Source organism: Chenopodium album, chromosome 23, assembly GCF_948465745.1.
Source record: "Chenopodium album chromosome 23, dcCheAlbu1.1, whole genome shotgun sequence".
Classification (NCBI taxonomy): Eukaryota; Viridiplantae; Streptophyta; class Magnoliopsida; order Caryophyllales; family Amaranthaceae; genus Chenopodium; species Chenopodium album.
This window is the reverse complement of record NC_137856.1, coordinates 25064188-25090567: the sequence shown is the minus strand read 5'-3', so window position 1 is coordinate 25090567 and position 26380 is coordinate 25064188. Positions and strand designations below refer to the sequence as shown.

Here is a 26380-nt window from a genome sequence, read left to right as displayed (position 1 = left end):
ATATAAAATACACAAAATAATGTTGAGCCTATTCTCTTCAGATTATTTTCAATTCAGTTCAGTTAAGCTCTAATAAGTTCAATTTAGTTCAGTTCAGTTCAGTTCTTAATTTCTTTCTCTTATAAAACATTCAGTTCAGTTCAGTTTAGCTCCAATAAATTCAGTTCACTTCAGTTTAGTTCAGCTCAGCTCAGCTTTGTTCAGTCAATCGGAATAGGCCTATAGTCGGGCAAGTCTCAACCCAGCACAATGCATGGATAACTAATTACATTAATCAATTCGCTTTCTAGAGACAATTTAATTTTTTACATAGTCAATAGTATAATTAGCATAGGTTGTACTTATTTTTACAAAGACTACGTTGGCTAACGCGCTATAACTAATCATTTTTATTGAGCTCCTAGTTGTTGGCAACATAATAAGGAAAAATGTGTACACAAATATTTTTAGGGGTATATATGGATGTCCACAGACTATTCTTAAGAGTTTTTTTTTTTTATAAATTTTTTTTAAAGGCAATTAATGTTAATAAACCTTTAGAGGGTATAATTGTCCAAACATTATTCATAAGAGTTAACTCATTAAGGCCTTGTTCACATTCACTGAACTGAGCTGAACTGAATTGAATTGATTGGAGCTGAACTGAACTGATTGGAACTGAACTGAGCTGAATTGAGCTGAAATGAATGTTTTATGAGAGAAGGAAATTAGGAGCTGAACTGAACTGAACTGATTGGAGCTGAACTGAACTGAATTGATTGGAGCTGAACTGAACTGAATTGAACTGAAATTAAGTAAATATGAACATGCCCTAAATCACACAAGGAAAAACTTAAAGACAATTAATATCATACCAATGGGGGCACATAGGTAAACATATATTTTGAGGGATTTGATTGTCTTCACACTGTTCATAAGTGTTCTCATAGTGTTTAAAAGGTATAAAAATTAAACTTAGTTTAAGCATAAAATGTATGAGTACTAATGTTAAAATCTTCTTACTCATCAAATTTTTTTCTATCAACGAATATCTAACAAACTACTGATACGTATATATTATTTGACAGAAACGAACAATAAATGATAACATATTATTCATCAAATATTACATTTGATTTTCTTAATAACTAATAGTACTAGTTATCATTGTTCTACCACTTATATCATTATAAATAAACTTCTATGTTTATAAAATATCCACTATGCTTCTCAATAATAACTGTTAATTAGAGATAGAGTTTTGACCAATACATGACAATGAGTAATGAAATCTCAAGCGTTTATCACTTTCGACTTTACCAAGGTAGCTAATCTCAAGTATTTTGCTGTAGAGTACCTTCATGAACTAGTTAAAGGAATTATGAGAAACTTTACTTCACTTTGAATTTCACTACCTTCTTTATGTTAATAATAATAAGGAAAATTTGACAATTACCACCTTTTGTTATGTCCATTTTAGCAATTACCATCTTCTATTTTTTTTTTTTGAAAATTACCACCTTCTATTTTCAAAAACATCAAAAGTTACCACCTTCTTGCCCCCCAACTACCACGTGACGTCATTTTGGGCTCATTCTTTCCTTTTTCTTCCTATTTCCCTCACATTTCTCATTCCTAACTCGATTCTCATCCCCCCTTTCACTTTTTTTCCCCCAAACAATCAAAAACACTTCAATTCACTCCTCCAAATCAAAATTGACGAACAATTATTGGTGGTTTGGGGGAAAAAAGTGAAAGGGAAGATGAGAATCCAAATAGGAATGAGAAATGTGAGGGAAATAGGGAGGGAAGGGAAAGAATGGGCCTAAAATGACGTCACGTGGCAGTTGGGGGGCAAGAAGGTGGTGACTTTTGATGTTTTTGAAAATAGAAGGTGGTAATTTTCGAAAAAAAAAAATAGAAGGTGGTAATTGCTAAAATGGACATAACATAAGGTGGTAATTGTCAAAATTTCCTAATAATAATTTCAAAAGAATTTCTCTACCTTTAACTTTCTACCTCTATGACTGCCTTTCATATAATAGGATGCTTCTAAACTCTAAACTATACATCTTTCTCTTCTAGGTAGCAATTATTACAAATTTACAACTATTGCTTTAAATGTGGCTAAAATAAAAGTTACATTATTTTGCTAACTAAGGTAGGACTACTTTATCGTAATAAGGTTTCTAGTGAATTTAACGCAAAAATTTTTGGATACATTTTCTAAGGTTGTATCTTGTATATGCATATCAGTATATGACACATCCTAATTTACAAATATATATTCCAAAGATAAAGTTCTTTCCTGCTTCAAAATTCTCTAGGTAGTTAAGGACTAATTCTCCATTAGCTACTCCTTTTAAGTGATCATTATCCATGATGGAGCTACTATTGTTGTATTTGCCACATGGATTATGACAATAATAGGTTCATCTTTCAATATAATATATTGCTAAGAAGTAGGTAAAATACTATTACTAGGCAATGCAGAAAAATCCATATAGCCTAGCGCCCTTGCCGTAGTAGGATCCTTAACATTTTTGTAATTTGTTGGATATATATAGGATTTTTAATTATATTAAATTTTATATAATAAACATCTTGAATTCATGATAAAAACATAAACAACTATATTAGGGTTCGTTTGGCATCGCTGTGGTTTTCAGTTTTTTGGTTTTTTGGTTTTCAAACTCATATGATATATTTTATATATTTAAACAAAAATTAGACAAACCCATTAAAATCATGAATATATTGAAAACTGACAACAGAAAAGTGGAAACACCTTTTTCTTGTTTCTTATTTTTGGTTTTTTTGTTTTCAAAAAAACAGAAAACTAAAAACAAAAAACAATGTCAAACAAGCCCTTAATTAATGTTTATATTATCTAACACAAATCCATAAAATTAATGTTTATTAATTTATAATATTTCTTTTTAAACATCTTAAATATGTACGTTATACTTTGTCTGTATTTATCATTTTCATTGTTCTTAGCATAGAAATCAAATTTTGTGGACCAAAATCTTTGTTTGTCTATCCTCCACAAGATATTATTAAATCTCATAGCCACCTTCACCTGTTTTTATTTATTTATTCGTTATATTATCAATAAACAATAATGGGACAAAATTTTTGTAAATATATTAAATAATAATAATAATAATAATAATAATGGGACAATAAATTTCAAAATCAATGAGAATATCAAATTAATATTAGTCATGCATTTAAGATTTTGGGATGTATTGGATTAGAGACCATTGTTATATGCCATATAAGTAAAGGACACTTGTTAACATTTTTGTTTATATGGACAAAAAAAAAAAAATAAAAAAAATAAAAAAATAAAATAAAATAAAATAAAATAAAAACCTAATGGTCCTAAATTAAGAAAAACCACAAACTATAATGTCTATAATGTATTATATATGTATGACCACTAATAATAATGCAAAATATAGGGGCCTTGCCCCTCTCTTGCACCAAAAAAATAATAATGCAAAATACTAAACACGTGAAAAATTCTATCTATATATATTTGGTTTTAGGTTGGTTTACATTTCTAAAACTATAACAGAGTATATACATTATTCGATCACAAAAAAAGAAAAATTATTACGTACTATTTTTTTATTGTAACAGGAGCAATTTAAATCAAGAAAAATGGCGAGCCAGGACCAGAAATTTCCACCACAAAGCCAGGAAACTCAACCAGGCAAACAATATTTGATGAATCCAGTCCCAATTTCTACCAATCCTAAATATAAACCATCCAACAAGCTTCAAGTTACATTCTCCTATTTTACTTCATTTTTCTCTAAACATTGTTAGGTGTGTATCCTCTTTGGGAATAGTAGAGCGTACCCATGCATACATATTAATCCTTATATTTTATTATTACCTTTATGGTGGTCGGGGGAGCTGAGGAATCTCTCATTTATTACCTTCGAAAACGTGTTGTTAGCAAGATATTTTTATAATTATATCAATATGAGATCAACTTTAATAAAAAGTTGTGGATTTATTTACACTTTTGCCACTCAATATGATGTTAAACTTGTACTTCAAATAGTATGTCTGTTGGAGGGAGCCCCCATACATCTTCATGATAAACAAAATTTGTTTATCTAATGGCATTTTCGTAAATATATCAACAATTCACTCTAGTTAGCATGACATTTTTGTAAATAAGTTAACATTTGTGGGACCCGCATATTAATAAAAGTTGTTAACTTATTTACAAAAATGCCATTAGATAAACAAATTTTGTTTATCATCAAGATGAACTTGTATTTTCCCTGTTGAGAGATGGTTTTGAAAGGATTGCACATAAGGCATAGAGAATAGTGATGTCAATTAGGGTGTTTAATGTGGGATTGGGTCGCTTTTTCTTAGTAAAATTGGAACCATGTTCTAAGTATTGTGTACATAAGAATCGAAATCGAAGTTTGATTTTTTGGGTTGATTAAAAATTCGTTCAATTGGGTCAACTCTTGATCCATCCAATGGACAAAAAAGATAAATAAAATTGGTTGATTTTATTTAATATCAACTTTTATATCTAGCTGGCAACATGGGGTGGCCAACCATTATGCAGATTACTATGTTAGTTATATAGGGATTACTCGATCATTGTTACAGGGTTTACTTCGTTAGTAATATAGGGTTACTTGGTCAGTATTACATGGATATATAACTCGATCAATGTTGTTGGGGTAGGTTACTTTGTTCTTTTACAAGCGATCCAGTCGCACACTGAACACATTTTTTTTAAAAGGAAGATTAATAGGTTGATAACAAGATATTACTTATATCGTTTTTTAATACTTCCTTCATTTCGAGAAAAAACAAGTTAATATTGGATATGAACAACACTTGTTAATATAGGGCTATTGTGGTCTTTTCAACTATGTTAATGAGGGGCAAAATTGTAAGAATAAAATTCCAACTCATTCCCGTAATTCGAAGCCCGTTCTGAAAGGAATTGACGTTGACAATCATTGTCAATTTCGCCTTTAACCAACGCACTCTTGTGGCTGCCTTCAATGGAGAATGCAGAGTTCATCTTCAATTGTGAAGCAATGAAAGCTCATCTTTAATGGTGGAAACTGTTAGATTTCAGGAAAACTCCTCAATCTGGAGTGTGTACCATTGATCAATTATATAGAGTTTACAACGCTAGACCTAATTACATAAGGAATCCTAGATACGATAAACATACAAAAATATACATTTATTATATCCTAATCTGTGACAAATATTATCCTAAATATAATATCTATCACACCCCCGCAGTCGTAGTGGGAGGAGGTCGTACGCTAAGACTGGACCTAAATTCCAAAAATAATTCTCGTGGTAGGCCTTTAGTGAAAATGTCCGCAAACTGATATCTAGTAGGAACATGTAGAACCCGTACTTCCCCCAAAGCAACCTTTTCTCGAACAAAATGAATATCCATCTCCACATGTTTGGTGCGTTGGTGTTGTACCGGGTTGCCAGAAAAGTAGATAGCACTGACATTATCACAATAAACTATAGTAGCCTGCCGTAGAGGACAATGTAACTCGAGTAATAAATTACGAAGCCAACACGCCTCAGAGACAACATTTGCGACGCCTCGATATTCTGCTTCTGCACTTGACTTAGACAAAGTATGTTGACGCTTAGATGACCAAGACACGAGGTTGTCCCCAAGGAAACAACAATAGCCCGAAGTAGAACGCTGGGTATCGGGACAGCCTCCCCAGTCAGCGTCGGTGTACGTAATCAATCGATGAGAAACAGTAGGATATAAATGTAAGCCGTGATCAATGGTACCCTGAACATAACGCAGAATGCGTTTCAATGCCTCATAATGAGGTTCCCGGGGATCATGCATAAATAGACACACCTGTTGTACCGCATATGAAATATCTGGCCTGGTGAATGTGAGATACTGAAGAGCACCTGTTAAACTGCGATACAAAGTAGGATCCCGAAAAGGTGGTCCTGCGTCAGCACTAAGTTTGGACTTAGTGTCAACTGGAGTACCTGCAGGCTTACAAGAGGCCATACATGCACGCTCTAAAATCTCCTGTGCATACTTTTCCTGTGAAAGTAGCATATAAGAGGGTTTGCGGGTCACCGCAATCCCCAAAAAATAACTCAAAAAATAATATCTATCAGAAACAATGGATTACTCCTTTTTACTTAGGGTTTTAATTTAATTTGGTGGCAAAGCCGCCGGTAGTGTTTGGGATTCATAAGAATCTGCTTACATTCCATTCTGTGTTTCCTAAAATATTGTGGTTGTATCTAATCTTTCTATTTTCATTTTACACAATCTACCAATTACCATAAGACACCAAATTTTTTTAACCTTTCTCATATAAATACTGTACCTCTATATCCAAAGTTTTGCATGTTTGCGTATTTGGTTTAAATTTTAACATGTGAGAGAAATATGATCTATTTCGATAAATAACAACATAATTTGTATTAGTGTAAAATCTTCCTACCTTACATGTTCATATGATAGAGTGTAATGATTCTAAATGTTTTAAAATTCAGGGAAAGGTGGCATTAGTAACAGGAGGTGATTCAGGAATAGGAAGAGCAGTTTGTTACTATTTTGCACTCGAGGGTGCAACCGTGGCTTTCACATATGTTAAAGGGCCAGAGGATAGAGATGCCAATGATGCCTTGGTTTTGATAAGAGAAGCGACCAAAGAAAACGGTGCAGGTGAACCTATTGCCATTCCAGCCGATCTTCGCCTAGGTGAAGATGAATGCAAGAGGGTGGTTGATAAGGTGGTTAGTCAGTTTGGGCGCATCGATGTCTTAGTAAATAATGCAGCAGTACAGTACTATAAAGAGAATATTGAAGATATCACCGAGGAGCAACTGAGAACAACATTTGAAATCAATATATTTGCTTATGTATTTATGGCAAAGTAAGTGTTCCATAATTATAAAGTATTCTACCTTATGAATGATAATATGACTAATCATTTTACCTCACATATATATAAAGTTGGTGTTTTCGAAGTTAATTTTACCAAATTATAATCAGGGGAGGACCTTCATTAAGGCTTGTATAGGGGATCGACCTCCTCTGCCCCCCTAACTTTTTTAAAAGTTTTTTAGGCATAGAATACATTGCGTTTAAAAATGGATATAACATGGCATGTCTCAATGGTTAGATTTATATAATTTTAACTGATTTAAATCATGCTCCTTGTACTTTTAACTCAAGATCCTCCACTAATTACAATAACAATATAGACTATGGCGAGGATGCCAATAATCATACATCTGTGTTAGCTTGCTAGTCTAGCCGGCCAACACGACAAAGTAGTGAATTCTTAGATTGTATAATATAATGTTTTTCTTGTGTAGGCATGCAGTGAAGCACATGAAAGAAGGAAGCAGCATCATCAACTCATCCTCGGCATTGGCATACATAGGTGAACAAACTTTAGTTGATTATAGCTCAACCAAAGGAGCCATTGTTAGCTTCACCAGAAGCCTTGGTCTCCAACTCATCAAACGAGGAATCCGAGTGAATGGTGTAGCACCAGGCCCCATTTGGACTCCTCTAGAAGTGGCTTCACTTCCAGTCGATAGGGTTGTAACTTTTGGTGAAGAGGCGGCAATGGATAGAGCAGGACAACCATTTGAGCTCGCGCCATCCTATGTGTTTCTTGCAAGCAACGAGTGTTCGTCCTACTTCACTGGCCAATTTCTCCACCCTAATGGTATGTTACTTCTTTTTTTTTTGAAAGGTTGATGGTATGTTACTTAAGTTCAATTTAAAACTTTGCAACAAAATTACTTTCCATTAAATTATGGAAAGATTTTCATTATATTTGTTAGTATAATTATATATATAAGGTTTTTTTTTATGTCTTATTGTCATATTGTGTGCCCAAGGGCACACGTTAGTAAATCTCAATGACGGTAATCTAACTAGTTGGTGGTTTCAGGTGGAATGATCGTTAATGCTTGATCCAAAATTTTCACCAATCGATCCATTAAAGGACAATTCAAGACATGTATCACATAAAAATCTCCTAGACTTTGAATTGGAGTTCAGGCGCTAGGAGCTAGCTCACTGCTTAACCCTTTGAATTGGGCTAAAAGGCTGAAGTTATTTTGGTTTTATTTGGACTTATGGAGTGTCATCTTTTGCATTATTCGTGTGTAATTGTTATTTATCATTAGTTTTGTTTAATTTACAGTGTCAGAGCGCCTTATGAATCTTATCTTCAATCATGCATGTAAGGATTGTGCATTGTAATAATTTATTAAAGCTCCTTCGACTGTCTTAAAATAATATTATGTGCCTTTCTCTTTTATTAAAGCCCCAGAGGCTATTAATTTTCATTCATAAGTCAACAACACACTAAGCAAGTCTGCCCTCCACCGAGAAACCCCCAGTCAGCCACGCATTCTCAACAACACCCGCACACCCAACATGCTCAACCCATAATTGCTCGAACCTAAATAATTTTTCCTTCTTCTTCTTCGAGCTTCCCTCCTTGTCAAGAGTAAGCTTTATTGGAGCGTGGTCAGGCCACTCTCGCTCCAAGTGCACCAGCTTTGCGTCCGGGAATTTATTCTGCCACTTAAGCGTCATAAGGGCGCTATCCAGCCTACATTGTACATTATCCTCACCAATCTGACCGTTATCAAACGTAAATTCATATCTAGTAATTGGCACATCAATTGACCCCCACACATCAACAACCTCACGGAAGTTATCCATTTGCCAAAGAGCCCTATCTCGACAACCTTTCTTCTCTGAATCAGAAAGAATCTCATTAAAATCCCTAATGCACACCCAAGCTCCATCATCATCACCTGCCAACTCCGAGAGAAGTTTCCAAGAAAGGTATCGATTATGCACCTCAGGCCACCCATAGAAACCCATTAACCTCCAAAAAAACTCACCTCACTCCAACTTAACTCGAACATCCACATGATGCACAAACATAGATCTAAGCTCAACATTTATATTCTTCAACCAAAATAAAGCCACACCCCCGACCTCCCACAACTGTCCACCGCAATCCCCTCATAACCCGAAAGCTTAGCTCTAATCTTCATCATCTCCCCAGTACTCAATTTCGTCTCCGTCAGAAAGATAAGAGACGGGGCCTCCCTCCTCACTAAGTTCCGGAGGTTGTTAACTACAGAGGTGTTGCCCAGCCCTCTACAGTTTAAGCTTAATATATTCCTTGAGTTCGGCAGAGCTGTTCAACAACAGTCGCCGCCACCCGCAATCCAGAAACATCATCAATAACCATCATCTTCTTCTTGCCATTCTCAACTCCATCTTGCTCTACAACACTCTCCAACCCTTTCTTACCCAACTTCATTATATCCTCCCCCCCATAACAGTATCAAAGTTGCCTCTCCTTCTCACAAATTTTCTATGTCCCTTACTCCCTCCTCCTTCTCGTCCCCCCTTAAGTGAATTGAAAATAAACATATTATTTCCTTGATCAACTCCTCTCTCATTTTTTCCACTCCCCGAGACTTCATTCCCCAACCCACTTCCAACTCTGCAATTACATTATATGAATTTTCCTCCCTTCTTATGCCTTCTCTATTACCCTCCCCTATAACAAACATCTGTCACCAACACATTATTTCCCCTCCCTTGCTCCTCTCCATTCCCCTGCCATCATAACACTCTCAATAATACTTCCCTCAATCCCCTTCTGCACTCTACCTTCAAGTAATGGCAAGTTAATAGTAGGTTCTTCAATTACATCCTTAACATTATGACAAGTTGTAATACCCCGTATTTTCATACGTATTTTCCTAATTAATAAAGGATTATTTTATAAAAAGGGTATTTTAGTAAATTTATTATTTGGAGCCAAAATAATATTTGAATTTTGGCGCCAAAAGCATTTTGAAAACCAATCATTATTTTGGATAAGATTTATTATCCATTTATCTTATTTTAAAAACCGGATTATTTACATATTTCGGATATTTTAATTTAAGAAAAATAATATTTTATATATTAATTATTATGGCCGAAAATTCCCATTTATTTAGCTAGGAAATTTGGATTTTCTATGTATAGAAAATATGATTTTCTTAGTTAATTATTGGTGAATAATTGATATTTTAATTAATTAATTAATTATTTAGTTATTCTATATTATTCACACAATTACTTTTATTCCTTAAACCGAGCAAAATCTTCCTAAATACTAGTAAGGGAATCTCCTATTTTCCTTAATTCTAATTCTCCATCTTTTTAGTATCCAATCATCATATTCTCTTGCCTTTTGTTCCTCTTGATTATTCCCCAAGTAATTCTAATTTCCTTATTATTTTTCATGACATACATACCTTCCATATTCAAGTATACACAATCACCTTAATATCCAAACTTTCCTTAATTTTTTATTCACTTCTCCAAGTTATCTCTTAAACCCTAATTACCATAATTCTTCCTACATTTTCCTAACATAATTCATGCTCATACTAGCCTATAAATACCCCTTCATACCTCTCACATTCTTCACACCAATTCTCTTCTTTTCTTCTTCTCAATTTTACACAAATCATCCCGTTTATCTTTGAAGCCAATTTTCGGGCACTTCTGGTCAGTTTTTGGGGTATTAACGTTTCACAGAAGATTGTTCCTCTCGAAAAATCCTTGAGATTAGGCTCAAGAATCACCCAATTCGGAGTTATATCAAAGGAGTTATAGCCTCTGCAAGTTCTGCCTATTATTTCCTACGAAATTCCAATTCTTCTGTTTTCCTTGATTTCTTATCTTTTCTTCTTCTCTTCTTTTATTCAATTATTGTTATTATTATTATGGGAGATTAATATAAAATTATTATGAGTATTTTTAATTATATAAAATCATATTTTAATGATGTTTAGGAGAAATTAATTAAAAGGTTCATGTACATATAGTTGGGGGTTTTTAATTATTTGTTAACCTTATATTGATTAAGGTTATATATTTATTTGTAGGGTGTGTTCTATCAAGATTCTTGAGGTTCTTTTGGTGTGTTTGCTAAGCAAGGATCAAGTACGTTAGGTGGCTAGATACCTTTGAAAGTGATTGGTTTGAATCACATTGTTTATATGATTTGATTGGTGATTGAATTAAATTGATTTGAATTGTGATTTTGAAATAAATTATGTTTGGAGGTATTGATAAAAGTATTTTGAATGATTGATTTTAAAATCATGTTTTGAATGGTTTGATCGAATTACTTATCATGTTTAAAGGAATTGATTTGAAAAGTTTATTGAATTAAACAAAAGGTTTCTCAAGGAAGAGTTATTGATTTTGAAATTTATTAATATGAGATTTTATTCTCAAGTATTTATTTAAGAGGTTTTGATTTTGATAGTATGTGGAATTATTAAAAAGGAGTTTGAATTATATTGGATTTATTGAACCATTGAAATATTATTATTAATGATTTATAAGCATGTTGGTAATCCCACTATGCGGATTTGGTTTATTGATAAGACTATGGACTTTGTATGACCTAGTCTTTCCTCAAGAATAGCCTTGTAATATAAGGAGACTAGCTTGGGGGGGGTGTGCACACTTGGGTGAGGAATTGGATTTAAAGAAATTGGTTCAAAAAGGAATTGGATTTTTAAAGGAATTGGTTTTTCAATTATTTTGAATGTTGAATCATTGGAATTGGTTTTGAATCATGAGTTTTGGAATTATTGGATTATTTATTGGAATTGGTTTTAAAAGCATGTTTGCAAATAAATTGAGTTTACATTATCTTGTACTTATCGTACATAGCATATTTTGCTAATCCGTATTTCCTATTTGTTTTGGTTCGCCCTGTTTACCGTAATGGTAAGCAGTGTTGACTATTTTCAGGTGGAGTCATGAATGAGCATATGGGAGTCCCGGGATTTGCTTCACCTAGTTTAGGAATGTTGGTCTAGTCTTTATTTATAGTACTCATAACAATGTTACTATTTTCATAAGTATTAATAAAAGAAAGTTGAGTTTCCGCTGCAAAGTATTGGTTTTATTTAGTAAGTTTGAGTAGCCTTGCGTAATCACGCGGCAGTAACCCGCCCAAGTCTATCTCTACGGTAAAATTATACATATTATACTAGTATTTTCGTAGAGGGAGATTTGGGGGTGTTACAAAGTGGTATCAGTTTTCAAGGTCCTAAAAAGATTAAAATGGGAATAGTAATAATAAAAAAAAAAAAAAAAAATTGTGGGTAGACTTAAGGGACATATAGGATAGATAGAGTTTCGCATTTGTGCGTGAGTCAAAAGCTTTATTTTACTTAAAAACTATTTTCCTATTTGTGGAAAGATGAGGGAGAAAAGGATGCTCGAGTTCTCTACGGAGGCCTATAATGGGTACGTCTCTCTGTCTAGGAAAGGCTCTCCTCAACGTCGTAGGTAACTTTCATGGGAGACGCGGGCTTGACCGTCCTTTAATCTTGATTCAAATACATATTTATTATTTTCGAAAATAAAAAGAATTGAAATTATTTGAACTTGAGTATGTGATTATGTGTGCATTAAAGTTGGTGTTAAAACACCTTAGAGTATGGTCTAGAGGTCCGAATTTTTGAGTTATTGCCCATGGTTGGGTGATCTTGAGTATGCTTGGTTTATCATTGCGTTATGAATTGCTTAATGCAAATGGAATTTATGAGTTGAGTTGCTTATGTGAAATACCATAGAATTGATAATTTATATGTGTAAACAAGATAAAAACGATTGATTGAGGGAGGAAGGAATTCTTTGATTTTTTTTATTACTGGAAAGGTGAAGGGATTAATACATGTTAATTAACCACCCTTGTTCTACCTCTTATTGAGAAGTTTGACCTTGAAGTGTTACTCAACCACCATGGCTATTTCTATTATTTCTAACCCATTTACCTAGAGCTAAAAAGTATAAACCTTTCTTTGAGAATGAGAAGCACCATCATGAGGGAAAGTGGCTAGCAACCTTGACTCGATTGAAAAGTGATATGTACTACCTTAAACATGACTATATATGAATCTAAGAGGAGAGTTGTGGAACCACCAAAGTTGGGGAGAACCAAACCTTGAAAGAATTTGACCAACTTCATTACTTGAACTTCCAACTACTCTTTTATTTATCAAATACTTCACAAAGAGCTTGTTTCCTCTATTGATGAATCCATACCACTTTTTTTTAAAGCATAAGAATTATCCTTCTCCTTCCCTTACTCCAAGTTATGAGACTCCTACCTCATGTAGGCGTCCAAGCCCAAAAGCCAATTTTCACATTCTAAAGGCCATATGTTCATATTCATATATAAAGATTACCAAGTCTAAAGTATCACCCACCTTCTCCAAAGGTCCAATGTTGTTTCTTCTAAGCCAATTTGTGGATGTGCTAGCCCACACTATAGCCCAATTTATAACCCATCAAATCAAAGTTTAAGCCATACTTCAAATTACAGTGATTACAACCCAATTTACCCAACTACAAATCCTACTACACTTGGCCCAGTTATTAAAGATTATTGAGTTAATGGTAAGGTAAACTATGATGATCAAGATTATGATCTTTCCAATAAAGACTTTGATTATGAGAATTAAGATTAAGTGGTTGAATTAATTTATATGCTTTCGAGAAATGTTTTAAGTGAAGTGATTCTTGTTTCAATGTTTTTACTATGTTTTGGAATGAATTAAGTGTTTTCATGGTGTAATCCTTTTAATTTTTTTTAAGAATGGTGTGAATAACCAGGAATTATGTCTTCAAGAATGGGAAATAGGTTTCCAAATAACTATGTGATAGGTGGCAAGTATTTGGATCATACGAGTTTTACATATGGTCAATATGGTTGAGTTGTTGGTGATTACCATGGATAAATGAAGAGTTTTTTTTGGATTGTTATCATGAATATTTTGAGGATTTGTGCTATCAAGTCTTTACTAATTTATGATTTATGTTGAGCAAAGAAATATTATTCGTGGTATTGATGAGTTGAATTATTTCTATATAAGTGTGGGAGTAAGGTGTTTATTTTTGGGAGATACAACTTGGATATTAGCATTGATTTATGATCGTTTGTATCTAAAGGTGGAGAGTATTCATATTGTGTGAGGATAAGTATTGTGGTGATTATTTAAAGCAAAATTGTTGATGGTTGAATCTTTGAAGAAACTTAATACAAAAGTTAGAGGATTTTGAGTCAATTCAAGTGAAATGATGTATTTGAGATAATGGAATTTGTTTTAAATCGAACTTTATTTTGAAGAAATAATACCTTGTGAAAGGATCTATTGAAGTTAGTTAAAGAGATGATTGTTTGGATTGTTACTTAAAGGATTTTACTCTAAGGGATTAACGACAAAGTTAATTGATATGGAGAAGTTGTTAACAATGGAATAATCAATGATTGTATAGAGTTATTAATGAATTGCCTAAAAGATGAGTTATGGACTATAACAACTAGATTGAGGAATTTGAAGTTATGAGAAAAGATGTTTGAGTTTCGAATGTTTGAAACTTTCTGGTTTCCTTACTTGACTTGATGATTGTTGATGAATTGAGAATATAGTTGATTTATTAAGGTGTTGGTCGAGTTACGGGGCGTAACTCCTTTTAAGGGGGGTAGAGGGCGATAGAGTTTCGCGCGTCTACTTTTCGAGTCATTTTTGAGTGATTTCAAGTCTTATTTGAGTTGAGTTAGATTCTTGAGTCAAGTTAGGATGTGCATGAACCAATAATTTCAAAATGATTTTCGTTTCTTTTGGCAAGTTTCGGGTCGAAACTTATTTTAAGGGGGGTAGACTGTAATACCCCGTATTTTCATACGTATTTTCCTTATTAATAAAGGATTATTTTATAAAAAGGGTATTTTAGTAAATTTATTATTTGGAGCCAAAATAATATTTGAATTTTGGCGCCAAAATCATTTTGAAAACCAATCATTATTTTGGATAAGATTTATTATCCATTTATCTTATTTTAAAAACCGGATTATTTACATATTTCGGATATTTTAATTTAAGAAAAATAATATTTTATAAATTAATTATTATGGCCGAAAATTCCCATTTATTTAGCTAGGAAATTTGGATTTTCTATGTATAGAAAATATGATTTTCTTAGTTAATTATTGGTGAATAATTGGTATTTTAATTAATTAATTATTTATTTAGTTATTCTATATTATTCACACAATTACTTTTATTCCTTAAACCGAGCAAAATCTTCCTAAATACTAGTAAGGGAATCTCCTATTTTCCTTAATTCTAATTCTCCATCTTTTTAGTATCCAATCATTATATTCTCTTGCCTTTTGTTCCTCTTGACTATTCCCCAAGTAATTCTAATTTCCTTATTATTTTTCATGACATACATACCTTCCATATTCAAGTATACACAATCACCTTAATATCCAAACTTTCCTTAATTTTTTATTCACTTCTCCAAGTTATCTCTTAAACCCTAATTACCATAATTCTTCCTACATTTTTCTACCATAATTCATGCTCATACTAGCCTATAAATACCCCTTCATACCTCTCACATTCTTCACACCAATTCTCTTCTTTTCTTCTTCTCAATTTTACACAAATCATCCCGTTTATCTTTGAAGCCAATTTTCGGGCACTTCTGGTCAGTTTTGGGGTATTGACGTTTCACAGAAGATTGTTCCTCTCGAAAAATCTTTGAGGTTAGGCTCAAGAATCACCCAATTCGAAGTTATATCGAAGGAGTTATAGCCTCTGCAAGTTCTGCCTATTATTTCCTACGAAATTCCAATTCTTCTCTTTTCCTTGATTTCTTATCTTTTCTTCTTCTCTTCTTTTATTCAATTATTGTTATTATTATTATGGGAGATTAATATAAAATTATTATGAGTATTTTTAATTATATAAAATCATATTTTAATGATGTTTAGGAGAAATTAATTAAAAGGTTCATGTACATATAGTTGGGGGTTTTTAATTATTTGTTAACCTTATATTGATTAAGGTTATATATGTATTTGTAGGGTGTGTTCTATCAAGATTCTTGAGGTTCTTTTGGTGTGTTTGCTAAGCAAGGATCAAGTACGTTAGGTGGCTAAATACCTTTGAAAGTGATTGGTTTGAATCACATTTTTTATATGATTTGATTGGTGATTGAATTAAATTGATTTGAATTGTGATTTTGAAATAAATTATGTTTGGAGGTATTGATAAAAGTATTTTGAATGATTGATTTTAAAATCATGTTTTGAATGGTTTGATCGAATTACTTATCATGTTTAAAGGAATTGATTTGAAAAGTTTATTGAATTAAACAAAAGGTTTCTCAAGGAAGAGTTATTGATTTTGAAATTTATTAATATGAGATTTTATTCTCAAGTATTTATTTAAGAGGTTTTGATTTTGATAGTATGTGGAATTATTAAAAAGGAGTTTGAATTATATTGGATTTATTGAACCATTGAAATATTATTATTAATGCTTTATAAGCATGTTGGTAATCCCACTATGCGGATTTGGTTTATTGATAAGACTATGGACTTTGTATGACCTAGTCTTTCCTCAAGAATAGCCTTGTAATATAAGGAGACTAGCTTGGGGGGGTGTGCACACTTGGGTGAGGAATTGGATTTAAAGAAATTGGTTCAAAAAGGAATTGGATTTTTAAAGGAATTGGTTTATCAATTATTTTGAATGTTGAATCATTGGAATTGGTTTTGAATCATGAGTTTTGGAATTATTGGATTATTTATTGGAATTGGTTTTAAAAGCATGTTTGCAAATAAATTGAGTTTACATTATCTTGTACTTATCGTACATAGCATATTTTGCTAATCCGTATTTCCTATTTGTTTTGGTTCGCCTTGTTTACCGTAATGGTAAGCAGTGTTGACTATTTTCAGGTGGAGTCATGAATGAGCATATGGGAGTCCCGGGATTTGCTTCACCTAGTTTAGGAATGTTGGTCTAGTCTTTATTTATAGTACTCATAACAATGTTACTATTTTCATAAGTATTAGTAAAAAAAAGTTGAGTTTCCGCTGCAAAGTATTGGTTTTATTTAGTAAGTTTGAGTAGCCTTGCGTAATCACGCGGCAGTAACACGCCCAAGTCTATCTCTACGGTAAAATTATACATATTATACTAGTATTTTCGTAGAGGGAGATTTGGGGGTGTTACACAAGTAGCAGACTTCAACCTCACCTCTACTTTATCCTCAGGTTTATAGGTAAACGTCAGAGCTCGCGGCTTCGACTTCAACCACGCATCTCCTCCAGAATCTTCCCCCTCCCATTCCTTATAGAAGCGCTCAGCCATAGGCCCCAAAGTTTCTCATCAATCTCCTCATCACCCTCAACATTTGTACAATCTTTTTCAGTATGGCCAAGAATTCCACATATAAAATGAATGTGGATAGTCGTTCATATTTAAATTGGACTGCAGTTAAAACTCCTTGCTTGTTTATAATCTTCTGGACTCGCCGCAAAGGTTTCGTAACATCAAGAACTACACGACCCTTCAAGATTTATCCCACCCAATCTCATCATGTTCAACATCCAGCACATACCCTATTTTCCCTGTAATAGTGCACACATCCTCATCAAACATGCTAATTATTGATTCTAATCCAGAATGGACAGTGTTTAATTCAATCGATTTCGGTTGCTCATTGTCGTTAATCTCCTTAAGCAAAATCAATTGATTGTCAGAGTTCCAAGGTGACCCATATATCAAGAACCTTCTCCTTGTCATGCCAATGAAAGAATTGGATCATAAATAAATTGTTCTCAATTTTTCGAAACGCCACTGCCCGACTCAGACACCAAACTTGTTTCATAGTTTTTTGATAAGTTTCAAAATTGAAAGACCTGATTGTCACTAATTTACCTACCAGAGAAAGTGCTAATTTGGATTCTTGAGGTTCGGCAGACGACCCCCCTAAATCAGCAACATCATCTTCCCCCACAGTTATTTTTAATTTAGACCATTGCTCCGTAATCTCGTCTTCCATATCTGCTACACGAATGCCAATACACCCCTCTAATGGGGAGTAAAGCCTGAAATCTCAAGGGTGAAACTCAAACCTCGGTGTTAGGGAACTGTTAGTTGAGACGATTAATACAAGAGGGGGGGTGAATTATATCGAGTTCCTAATGACTACTTTTTGCGGATTAATAAACAATGCATATAAGAACCAGGCCCGTTTCTGAGATATTGGTGGCCTATGGGCGAACTTGTAAATTGGGGCCTTAATTAGGGTATGCAAATTAAAAACAAAAGAAAATTACTTCGTATAAAACAAATTATATTGATTTTTTTAATTTTTTTATTTTATTTTATTTTTATTTTTATTTTTTTTTATTCGAAAGAGGTACAATAACCAAACAAATTATATTGTTAAGTTTCAACAAAGTAATCTTAAACATTAATTTTTATTGGAAAAAAATTCTATAAATAATTTTTTTTTAAATATATATAACAAAATTCACAATAATATTTAAAAAAAAACACCCCTTCAAAAAAAAATTAATAAATAAAAAAACACAAACTTTCCAACTCCATCAACATCCAGTCATCCACCATAGTATATCCTTCGTACATCAAAACACATAACTTAAGATTTTTAATAAAACAGAATAACTCACATCTAAATTTTCTAATAAACCCCCCTAAAATTCTAAATAGGGACAAAAAAAATTTGAACTTTTAAGAGGTCATTATGATTAACTTAAAGCTTTTAAATGGAAATCATATTTAGGTAACGATGAGCCAATTTTTTTTCCTCAATCTCGCTAACATTCTTCATCTTTTTAAGCTTTGTAGCCACCATTATTTGTATGTTGAATTTCTCTTTCCTAATAAATTTTTAAGAATGATGGTTAAATTGGGAAAGAAGATTTTTTTTTGTTTTTGAATTATACCTAGACAATTAATACGGGTATCAATTTAGGAGAATAACTTCTTTGGAAAATGGAATTGTTATTGAATCAATAAGCGTTAATATAGGGAGGATGTAACACCCCAACCCCAAACAAATTAGAGAGGGGCCTATTGTCACGAAATGTGCATCGAGGGCCAACAACTGTCCCCATAAACCAACACGAGTCCTTCCGGCGCATTTTGTCCTCACTCATGCACACCCCGAGAAAACTTCCCAGGAGGTCACCCATCCCAAGACTACTCCCAGCCAAGCACGCTTAACTATGGAGTATCCTTAGCATATGAGCTTCCTAAAAGGAAGATGCATCTTGTTAATATGAGTAGTATATCAAACTCCTTTAAAGCAATCATGAGGGGTATTACATACACCCCCACTTGAAAACAATCGTTGCGCTTGGAAAGCTAGGGACTCCAGTATTACGCCTAATGGCAACTGGGTAGCCAAAGTGTTACATCCAGTCTGGCTATGGCCATATGGCCCCAGAATTCTCCCCCGCTAGACGACTGACATAGGATTAATTATCCACGATCAGCACACGGTCGCAGGGTTGCTCTGATACCATTTGTAACACCCTGACCCCAAACAAATTAGGGAGGGGCCTATTGTCACAAAATGCGCATCGAGGGCCAACAACTGTCCCCACAAACCAACACGAGTCCTTCCGGCGCATTTTGTCCTCACTCATGCACACCCCGAGAAAACTTCCCAGGAGGTCACCCATCCCAAGACTACTCCCAGCCAAGCACGCTTAACTATGGAGTATTCTTAGCATATGAGCTTCCTAAAAGGAAGATGCATCTTGTTAATATGAGTAGTATATCAAACTCCTTTAAAGCAATCATGAGGGGTATTACAGAGGATATATTGGAAAAAGATTACGGGCTTGACTTTAATTGATTTTCACTGAGCAAAACTTTAAATTTTTTTTAACTAATTTGGGCTTCCATTTCTGGGGCCCTTGGCGGCCGCCCCGCCCTGCCCTGCCCCAGATGCGGGGCTGATAAGAACTTAAAATCACACACAGATTTTACGAGGAAACCTTCCAGGGCCCAACTGGAAGTAAAACTTCGACCCTGCCTTAGGGATTTCAAACATACAAACTCCACTATAATAGGGCAAACACCAAGTTACAACCTATTAGACACGGACCTTTAGTTTCACAAGTTCCTCACTGGTATTGCTACTTGATAAGACCCTATCCTACCCAACCTAAGCACCACACTTAGATTCACTCGTACTGCCAAAGTATTTCACGTACTGCCAAAGTACAAACTGATCGATGGTGAAATGATAGGTCGTTGGACTACCCTCCCCAACCGGTCAAAAAAAATTTATAACACTTAACCAACCCTTATACAAGTATAGTGGTAAGTCAAGGGTCGAACCCAAAGGAATGGTGAGTAATGGTTTATTGTCTATGGCTAAGCTATCCCGAAATCAAAGGTAGGGTTGTAAATGCTAAGACTAGAACGAACACAACAAATAGACTAGTAGAAATCAAATATGATAAACACTAGGGCTAGGATCCACAAGCATTCATAATGGAATTGGCTAATTGGGAGGTCAAATTGGCTAAGTCAAACAATGTGAGGGAAAATCAATCATGCAACCAAAAGACCATATCAAGCTATTCTCCTACAGGTCTAACATAACTAGCGTCAACTACGATAAACTCTAGCTAGGAAACATCACAAGACACCTCAACCGTGTAAATGCAAGCAACAAATCAATGGTCCGTATCAATGTGAACATACAATGCAATTTAGTGCAACAATCAAAGTTAGCCAATCTTCAATTAATCACACACATGCACATGATTCATCAACCAAATTTAATCACACTATCAACTCCATCAATTATCCCCAATTAGCACTAATCCATTACTCATACATGCTTCACCATTTCCCTAGCAAGTAAACAACTCACTAATCATGGTAATTAAGATCAAAACACAATTAATCAACACATTCATCATGATCATATTAAGAAATTTAAAATCAATGCAAAAATCAATGAAACTTCAATCAAACATCAAACAATCAACAAGCATATGAAAAACAAATGAAATCAACTAAAATCAAACTTTATATTGAATCAAAAAAGAGTAAACCTTACAATACTTGATCAAAGATCAATTGACACTACAAGAAAAAGGTGAATTAGCAACGGAATTTTGCGACTACCAGAATAATTAGTTGCAAAAATAATTTTAGCGACTGAAAAAGACGAGTAGTCGCAAATTTTGCAACTGAATTTGCAGTAGTTGCTATGCGGTCGTTAATTAGCGACTGATTTTTGCGACTACTATAATAATCAGTTGCAAAAAAAAATTTTGCGACAGAAAAAGACGAGTAGTCACAAAATTTGCAACCGAATTTATAATAGTTGATATGCGGTCACTAATCTGCGACGCTCTCGTAATAATTTGCAACTAACACGGTAGTCGCTACTATTATTTTTAGTATTTATTAAAAAGAAATAATAAAAAAAAACCCTTAGTATAATAAAAAAAAACCCTTATTCCTAAAAAAAAGAAAAAAAAAAAGGTTATTGCCGCCAAAAAAAACAAGAATCATCAATCAGTCTTATACTCTTATTCACCGTCAAAAAAAAAACTAGCATACTCTTCCTCAAAAAACCCCTTAATCATTTAACTAGTGAAACAAAACAAAAAAAAGAAAAAAAAAAGAATTAATCACTCTGAAAGATACACGCAGAAGGGTTAATTTTAGAGAATCAACCCTCAGCCCCTCATCATCGTTCTTCATCTTCCTTAGCTCCGCTGCGCCACCATGTCTCTTCCCAAGTAAGTTTAAATGCCTTCCACCCTTCGCTTATTGTAATTTGTCGACTATGAATTTTAGGGTTATCATTGATTTTTTTTTGGGTCCAATTATTGATTTTAATTTGGTTTCCATGGTCGAATTGAAGTCAATTAATTAAAAATAAATCAATTGAATTCCTGTTCATTAGAGGGTATTGAGGCTGCTCCTGATTCTAGAGTCCAGGCTGAATTGAGGCTCGCTAGTTATAATTGAATTCTTGTTTGCTTTGATTTTATTATGTTTTTGAGCCTAATTTGCTGTTGTTGGTTGTCATGGCAACCGTTGTGGGTGGTTGCTAGAATGATGCGGTGTTAGTTAATTGAGTTGTGGGGCAGCAAGTTAGGGGCTAGAATAACAGTATGTTAATTGAGTTTTTTGTCCAATTTTTAATTTTAATTGGGTTTCTATTGCGAATTGTTATTAATCTGATTATTGATTGAATTGCAAATTGGTTTAATCTGATAATATCACAGATGCGAGAATTATTCTTGAAAATAATACGAATTAAGTAACTAGAATTAGGAATTATTATTTCTCGATTATCTTTATGGGTTATAAGGGGTTATTCTTAAAAATAATACATAGTAAGTAACTAGAATTAGGAATTGCGAATTTTAGGGTTATCATTGAGTTTTTTTTGTTCAATTTTTTATTTTAATTTGGTTTCTATACTTGGCCTCTTGTATCTGTCTCAAGGAAACTCAATTGGGGTGATTGTTTTCTGAGTGATGAAATGTATGAGGACTCAATTCCAGGTCATTGCTATGGGAGTCACAATTGCATCACTCCACTTCCACAAAATGCATACATGAGTAATTAAGCATGTATTATCACCAAACACACTTATCTGTCCATCAAAGTATCAAACAGAGCTTAATATGTTCATGATACGGAGTTACCAATCTCCCTGCCAAATTCTTCGCAACTACTTGCAGATTGTTAGGACTTAGGATTCATTAGGTGGCTGGGAACTATTGGTTTGCATAGATGTTTAAAGAATTCTTTTTAAGTAGAGGTAAATCAAGGATGAGTTGAATTAAAGTGGTATAAAAAGGTATAGATAATAATCAGATTCTTTTTTATTAAATTTTTTGTTTTATATGTAACAAACTATTTAATCTGTTCAAAAATATTTCAACTTATATAATAAAGAAAATCGTAACTATATGATATTGTAGATGGGTTAGTTCTACTTGAGTGACTCATGGAGATGCATCTTTGACATTTTTGGCTCATGAAGCTGATTTTTTTTATTTATTTTTTTTCTGAAGGGAGGGGGGATTTAGGCTCTAATATAGTTGTTTTTGTAACCAATTCAAACTTTGTACACCAATTGTGATAAGTGAATATTTGATGATAACTTCATTTTCCGAGTACCTATGGTGTATTCAAGTTGGGGTATTTAATGGTGGAGTACTGGATTTGATGCTGCCAATGTCAACTTAGACGAAATATTATGCATGATATGAGTGAAATCTGTTCATGAATATCTCACATCTGGACTACTGTCACTCTGTACCACCTAATGTCTAACTAAATCTCAATATATAACACATTGTTCTTCCAATTTTAAAGCCTTTTTTCCTCAAATTGACCCTGATATAGGATATATTTGTAAGCTAAATTGCATAAATCTTCAATGATCAGAATTGCGCAAGTATTCCCACTTTTAACTAGATTATGTTTCAGCTGTTTTATCAAAATAAAGGATAATAGGACCTTCAAAAAATCAACACACTTTTTATTATTGCAACTCACACAACCAAATTCAAGTAGTTACAATAGATCACATATTTATAAGACATGGTCAATTGACCACACTAATACGGCATATAAATAAAGAATTGGGAATGGGTGAGATTTTTGTTCTTTCTTTCCTACATTTCTGTTTTGTAGCATTTCTTTCCATCACATTGCTACAATCTGTTCACCACTGCTTTCTTTTTCAAGTGCTTTCTCCAACCTCGTTTCGAACGGTGTTGCATCCCAAATCACCACTACCTTCTTTATGTCTAAGACAGTTATATTGTTAGAGACTAACCTCTTTGAATCTGCTTTTGGTAATTTTTGTGCTTGACCCAGAATTAGTAGTCTTTTCTATATGACTCCAGTAACTTCCAACAGTTCCAATAATGAGAACTCACACACTAAATCCACCCTCTAGCCAAAACCACCCCCATTCGTGCTTCCAAAGCCTCTGTCATAGCCACACGGACCTGAGCACTCACACTACGAACCATCACAGCTATAATGCTGCCATCAGAGTCCCTAATCACAGCCCCCAAGCTCACACCCCACCCTTCCAACACCAGCAGCAGAGTACCTCCAACAGCCCCGACACACAACAGCAGAACTTCTAATCCCACCAGAGACTACTCTTGTCCTCTTCCTCTTTTAGCATAGTGCAAACAGATGACCAAAGCTGCCTTGTCTGCCCTGTTTCAACGGTCCTCTGCCTGACCTTGCCTTAGCCACGGCTTGTTATTGTTGCTGTTCTAAACCTACTGTTGTTTCTGTCTCCTCTAATATGTGAGAGTAATGGGTGGTGGTGGTGAGTGTGTTGCATATATTCAATAAGTACCAGTGAGAGTAGTGGCCTCAAGCCACCATTGTTGCAAGATTTAATCTTTATTGAATAAAACATTTGCCTAATTCCCTCAATGTTCTGTTCTTTATTGCTTTTCTATTTTATTCTTGCATTGATCTAAGTTGATTGTTGCATAATCATTAGCACAGATTATTTACATATAAAAAATACTAAGCACAAAGCTTCATTAAAACAGAAACCATATAGGTAGCAGACAACTGTTAAATTAATGCATATAACTCTGTTGCCCTTTTGGAGTGTTGGCAAAATTGTGTCTGATTTATACTCTATTGCCCTGTTGGGGTGTTGCTGTTCAGATTTAGCGATATACTATGAAAACAGTCTGAAGTTGGGCTGCTTTTTGTTTAATAAATTAGAAATAAAATTATTTATGTATAATATGCTATTTTGAGTTAAAATTATAAGCTTTACATGTTAATTATGTGCAGCGTACATATACTTGGAGAACTGAGTTCGATGCTAAGGCTAGGAGAGAATTCGACAAAAAAGCTTGGGACAGACTTAGGGGCACATTGAACCAAGTTTACAAAATGCCTCTCCATAAGGAAGTTAGTTTCATGACTGACAGTGTTCGAGCTGAATTCATAAATAAGCGTAAGCATCCTGATTTTCTGAAACATTCTAACCAAACAAGAGATAATCAGTTATCTGCCATCGCCAAGGTAACATATCTACTCCTCAAGTAGTTAAAAAAATGGTAAGTGTATGATTTTAGCAGCAAACTTATGATTTTATATGAGATTGAAGCAAGTAGAAAATTTTTAGCCACTAAGAGATGACAATAACTAGTCTATAATTGCTCTGTAGTCTAGGTCCCCTATTTTTTGTTGTATTTTTTTTAATGCTAACAACTTCTTCTAATACAAGACAAAGAAAAAGGATGGAATTTTACCAACTGCTGCTGAAGTTTATGAGAGTACTCATTTTGTTTGTGTGGGCAATGATGAAGTTGAATTGATGGGTGACAAGTCTCAAAAAGTCATGGTATGAGTATACTTCTATATTTTGCTAAGATTACAAAAAAAAAAAATATACGGTAGTTAATGTTTGGAGATATTATAGATTGTTTATTTGTTTGTGTGATTGAGTTGGAGGATGAGAATGATTTGCCGGCATTGATCATATGATTAATGTGGTATGGCACAATGTGAATTGAGACAGGTTTATTTTGAAGCCGTACCCTATAGGAGGGGATTTTTCAATTTATAAAGGAGACTCTGCCGAAATTTTTACTAATAACTGCTTACAAAAATTATTTTGCTATAAGTGTTGCATTATTTATTTTAACTTCTTTTTTTTTTTTTTTTTTTTTTGATGTTTTTAGTCTTTTTAAGTTTTCACATTTGAGATTATAGTTACTAATACATATCATAATGCAGGGAGAATATATGGAAAAACTTAAGGAATATAAGAACAAAGGAATTAAGATAAACCCCGACAAAGTGTATTTGGAGGTTGTAGGTGGGCAAAAGAAAGGAAAAGTCTATTGTTTAGGGAGTGCTTCACAAATGTATTACAAGAGCGATCCTGCTTCTCAACTTACGGCATCATCTTCTACTCCTTCAATGATTTCTCAATTAAGCTCTCAAGTTGAAGAATTAAAGAAGATGGCAGAAGAAAACCATAACAAGGTAGAAAAAAGCCAAAAAATAGCGGCAGAGAGCTTAAAATATGCTAAGGAATTCGTCGAAAATCGTGAGATCGAAAAAGCTACATGGAAGAAGGAAAAATTAGCTATGCAAAAAACATTGCAGGAAATGGTATCACTTGTCAAACAAGGTTACCATCGTTGTAGGCCTCCTACGCCTACAGTCACCCGCTCTCGTGATACAACTAAGTGATTTTTATTTTCTTGGTGGTAATTTTGTGAACAACTGGTTTTTTTTACATCGTCATTATTGGTCTTTATTTGGAGTAGCTTTCTTTATATGGGAGGTGACTTTTGAAATAATTAGTCATATGAGTTAAATATTGTTTTTTAATACATTGATACAAATTTGATGATATTTGGATATTTGAATAAAATTAACATTTTGGTTATTTGAA

General features: G+C 33.7%; 3 protein-coding genes across 4 annotated transcripts; 2 read left to right on the top strand and 1 right to left on the bottom strand.

Moving 5' to 3' along the window:
• The first annotated feature begins 3448 nt into the window (after nt 1–3448).
• Nucleotides 3449–8292, top strand: LOC145608449 (glucose and ribitol dehydrogenase-like). Its single transcript, XM_081664063.1, has 4 exons — nt 3449–3771; nt 6535–6917; nt 7363–7721; nt 7950–8292. The coding sequence occupies exons 1-4, from the start codon at nt 3649–3651 to the stop codon at nt 7970–7972; spliced, it is 888 nt and encodes a 295-aa protein (XP_081520189.1). The 5' UTR covers nt 3449–3648; the 3' UTR covers nt 7973–8292.
• A 76-nt stretch (nt 8293–8368) lies between these two features.
• Nucleotides 8369–8896, bottom strand: LOC145607183 (uncharacterized). The gene has a single exon (XM_081662923.1). The coding sequence runs from the start codon at nt 8894–8896 to the stop codon at nt 8369–8371; it is 528 nt and encodes a 175-aa protein (XP_081519049.1).
• A 12573-nt stretch (nt 8897–21469) lies between these two features.
• On the top strand, nt 21470–26380 carry LOC145608704 (uncharacterized). 2 transcript variants are annotated; one of them, XM_081664310.1, is made up of 4 exons: nt 21470–21707; nt 24763–24996; nt 25202–25318; nt 25714–26380. In XM_081664310.1, exons 2-4 carry the CDS (start codon nt 24865–24867, stop codon nt 26173–26175), a joined length of 711 nt encoding a protein of 236 aa, XP_081520436.1. In that variant the 5' UTR covers nt 21470–21707; nt 24763–24864; the 3' UTR covers nt 26176–26380. The 2 variants fall into 2 exon arrangements, with proteins under 2 accessions (XP_081520436.1, XP_081520437.1); XM_081664311.1 differs by having other exon boundaries at nt 24763–25031.

What these genes read in the sequence shown, in the direction of transcription:
- LOC145608449 (XM_081664063.1), top strand. Translation starts at nt 3,649, where the DNA reads ATGGCGAGCCAGGACCAGAAATTTCCACCACAAAGCCAGGAAACTCAA. An exon ending in AACCATCCAACAAGCTTCAA is followed by an intron (nt 3,772 to 6,534) that starts GTTACATTCTCC and finishes TTTAAAATTCAG; the next exon opens with GGAAAGGTGGCATTAGTAAC. An exon ending in CCAATTTCTCCACCCTAATG is followed by an intron (nt 7,722 to 7,949) that starts GTATGTTACTTC and finishes TGGTGGTTTCAG; the next exon opens with GTGGAATGATCGTTAATGCT.
- LOC145607183 (XM_081662923.1), bottom strand. Translation starts at nt 8,896, where the DNA reads ATGGGTTTCTATGGGTGGCCTGAGGTGCATAATCGATACCTTTCTTGG.
- LOC145608704 (XM_081664310.1), top strand. Translation starts at nt 24,865, where the DNA reads ATGCCTCTCCATAAGGAAGTTAGTTTCATGACTGACAGTGTTCGAGCT. An exon ending in AGTTATCTGCCATCGCCAAG is followed by an intron (nt 24,997 to 25,201) that starts GTAACATATCTA and finishes TTCTAATACAAG; the next exon opens with ACAAAGAAAAAGGATGGAAT. An exon ending in ACAAGTCTCAAAAAGTCATG is followed by an intron (nt 25,319 to 25,713) that starts GTATGAGTATAC and finishes ATCATAATGCAG; the next exon opens with GGAGAATATATGGAAAAACT.